Below are 2,818 nucleotides of genomic sequence, written 5' to 3'. Positions count from 1 at the left end.
CCCTTTCATACATCCTATTAGAAAGGGACAGCAGGGGCATCTGGGTGGTTGACTTGGTTAAGTGTCTGGCTCCTGATCATGGCTCAGATCATGATATCACAGTTTGCGGGATGGAGCCCTGAGTCAGACTCTGCTGGCAGAGTGAAGCCTGCTTGGGATTCTCTGCTTGGGATTCTCACTGGAATTCCCTCTGTCTGCCCCAACCTGCTCACACACATTCTCTCTCTGTCTCTCTCTCTCTCAATAAATAAACTTTAAAAAACTTCAAAACTTACAAAAGGCTTGCATTCATACTATTGCCGAAACTTTTTTGTGATAAACCGTCTCTGGGGACGCCTGGGTGGTTTCTTCAGTTAAGCCTTTGACTCTTGATTTCATCTCAGGTCATGATCTCACAGTTCATGACTTCAGCCCCTCGTTGGGCTCTGTGCTGACAGCATGGAGGCTGTTTGGGATTTTCTCTTTCCCTCTGTCTGGTCTCTGCCCTTCCATCTCTCTCTCTCTCTCTCTCTCTCTCAAAATAAGTCAATAAACTTCAAAAGAAAAATAAAAATCAGACCAAAAGCATTTTCTCTCACTGTAATTCCTGGGCACTGAAAATCATCTCACTTATTACTGTTTGAAAGCCAAATGATCTACCTAACCGGTCTGGACAGGAGTCATTTCCTCAATCATGTGTCTGCCCCCTCCCTTCATTTTGAATATCAGCCTGTGTCTACCATCTGTCTTACTAGAAAAGAAGCCTGGACTGAGGTCCCTTGTCTCTCTTTTCATTGCTCACTTCCACATGTTCCCCTCCTGTCTTCCCGCCCCTTCTTTCTCTATTCAAACCTGGTTTGGGGCTGCAGCTCTTCCTTCACCTCTCCTGCCCATCCTCTGTCAGGAAGACATGGGGCGGACACCACCTTCTCGGGCACACCCTGGCTCTCTCAGTGTGTCATTGGACACAGCAATACCCACCGGGGGGGCCTCAGCAGCTTGTGGGGCTGGACTTTCACTGCAGGGTGAGCAAGACACCACTTCAATGTTATGTGGTTCCACCTTGAAATTACTTAGGTCCTGGCTTAGGAACTATTGCATTTATATTGCACTAATGAACAGCTGGGTTTGGGGAGTGTTCCTTCTGGTTCCCATGCTCTAGCCATTTGTATGACTTGCGTATCAAGCAGACACTGAGGGGCAACCACCATACACTGTGCTGGAACCAGAGAAGATCAGAGACATTCAGTATCTGGGCCCCTGTTCTGCTCAGAGTTTGTGTTCAGCTCCCCCTGCAGTCCCTGTCACTGTGTCACGCAGGACACAGTAGTACACAGCCGAATCTGACGCTTGCACTGAGGCCTTCTCCAAGTGGAAGGATTTGGATTTTCCGTCGTAGGTGGCTTCAAAACCTTTGTGACTTCCCTTCTCCTTGTCCCTCAAGGCTTTCAGGAGCAGCTGTGGACCTTCTCCGGGATACTGGACATACCAGAAAAGAGTGGGGGACACTGCTGTTGAATAAGTACAGTTTATAGTCAGGGGCTCCCCTTCGAAGAGGGTCACTGGGCCTTCCATCTGCGTCACTGAGTCTCCGTGGGTTTGTCCTGGGAAAAAAGAAAAGAGACCTGTGTTACCTTGGGCATAAATCTCCTGGATAAATTTATACTTATATGTTTTGCTGACAGAACAGAAGAAAGAATCCAAATTTTAAGAGGCATTTTACTTACCAAGCATCAAGAGTACCACAGTCACGAAGCCTGGAGAAGAGTTCATCTCTAGAGTGTCACGTAGATAATGTGCTTCATTCGTAGCAGGAAGAAGCATTGGAGAGACAGAGCAATGATCAGTGGAAGCCCACATTTCTCAGGAAAGGTGTTTGTGTTGGGAAGCTGCACCCCCTGCTGGACGGGGACTGAAATGCATTAATGTCTACCTGACCTGGAAGTTCTTTAACCCAGCATCCTAGGAGATTTCTGTAGCTATTTTCTTGAGCATTTTAAGAGAGCTTTTTTATATTTTCATATACCCATTCAGAGTCAGCCTGTAATCCAGTAGAATGTCAGAAAAAGGTTTTGAATTGATATCAGAGGAGGTAATAAATAGTCAATTCACTGTTGATTCATGTAGACCAGAGACTATCCTTCATTCCATCCATGCTCACTACATATTTGTTAAATGACACAAAAATAATAAGTAAAAAGCCTTTGAGGACTCACTCTGACTAGGATACAGTATTTCCTTAATCCTAAATTATACCAATTGTAAGGAATGCAATCTTTTTAATAAAAGCTTTTTAGGAATAAAAAATCACATTATCTTGTCAATAGTCAAATATCCTTGCATTCAAAATCATTTAAAAAGTGAAAAATATGAATCCTAGTCAGGAAAATATCATAATTGCAGTTACCGATCCCTATAAAAATTATCTGAGATCAATGTCTTATTTCACCATTTCAATGACTCCAACATAACGTAACCAGCATATGTGAATGAAGCAGCAAGTACTAATCTTATACACTTAGTGGCCATATAACCTCAAGTATGCTTTCCACTGTTGTCTGTGTGTATCATTTTGTTGCCAAACTTTAATCAGGTGTATTTCTTCCACAGGGTAGGTAACCCTGAAGATGTGGTTTTGCATCAAAACCTTGGAGCATAATTTAGGATTCTCCTCTTCCCAGATTTTCAAATTATCAAAGACATAACAGCTGATATTCATACAACAGCTGATAGAAACAATGTGCCACTGATTTAAAACGATACATTTTACGATCCCACCACTAACTCCATGACTCCTTTTTTGCAGGATTGAGACCCACAAGTTTGTAATTTTTAAAGC

At 43.3% G+C, this 2,818-nt stretch overlaps 1 gene segment (V, D, J or C); it reads right to left on the bottom strand.

Moving 5' to 3' along the window:
* Window positions 1-762: 762 nt before the first annotated feature.
* On the bottom strand, window positions 763-2,122 carry LOC106971369 (T cell receptor alpha variable 9-2-like). The segment is given in 2 exon segments: window positions 763-1,583; window positions 1,707-2,122. Coding segments are annotated over 2 exon segments (468 nt in total).
* Between the last annotated feature and the right edge of the window lie 696 nt (window positions 2,123-2,818).

Source organism: Acinonyx jubatus, chromosome B3 (genome assembly GCF_027475565.1).
Source record: "Acinonyx jubatus isolate Ajub_Pintada_27869175 chromosome B3, VMU_Ajub_asm_v1.0, whole genome shotgun sequence".
Classification (NCBI taxonomy): domain Eukaryota; kingdom Metazoa; phylum Chordata; class Mammalia; order Carnivora; family Felidae; genus Acinonyx; species Acinonyx jubatus.
This window is presented reverse-complemented; position numbering and strand designations above follow the sequence as displayed.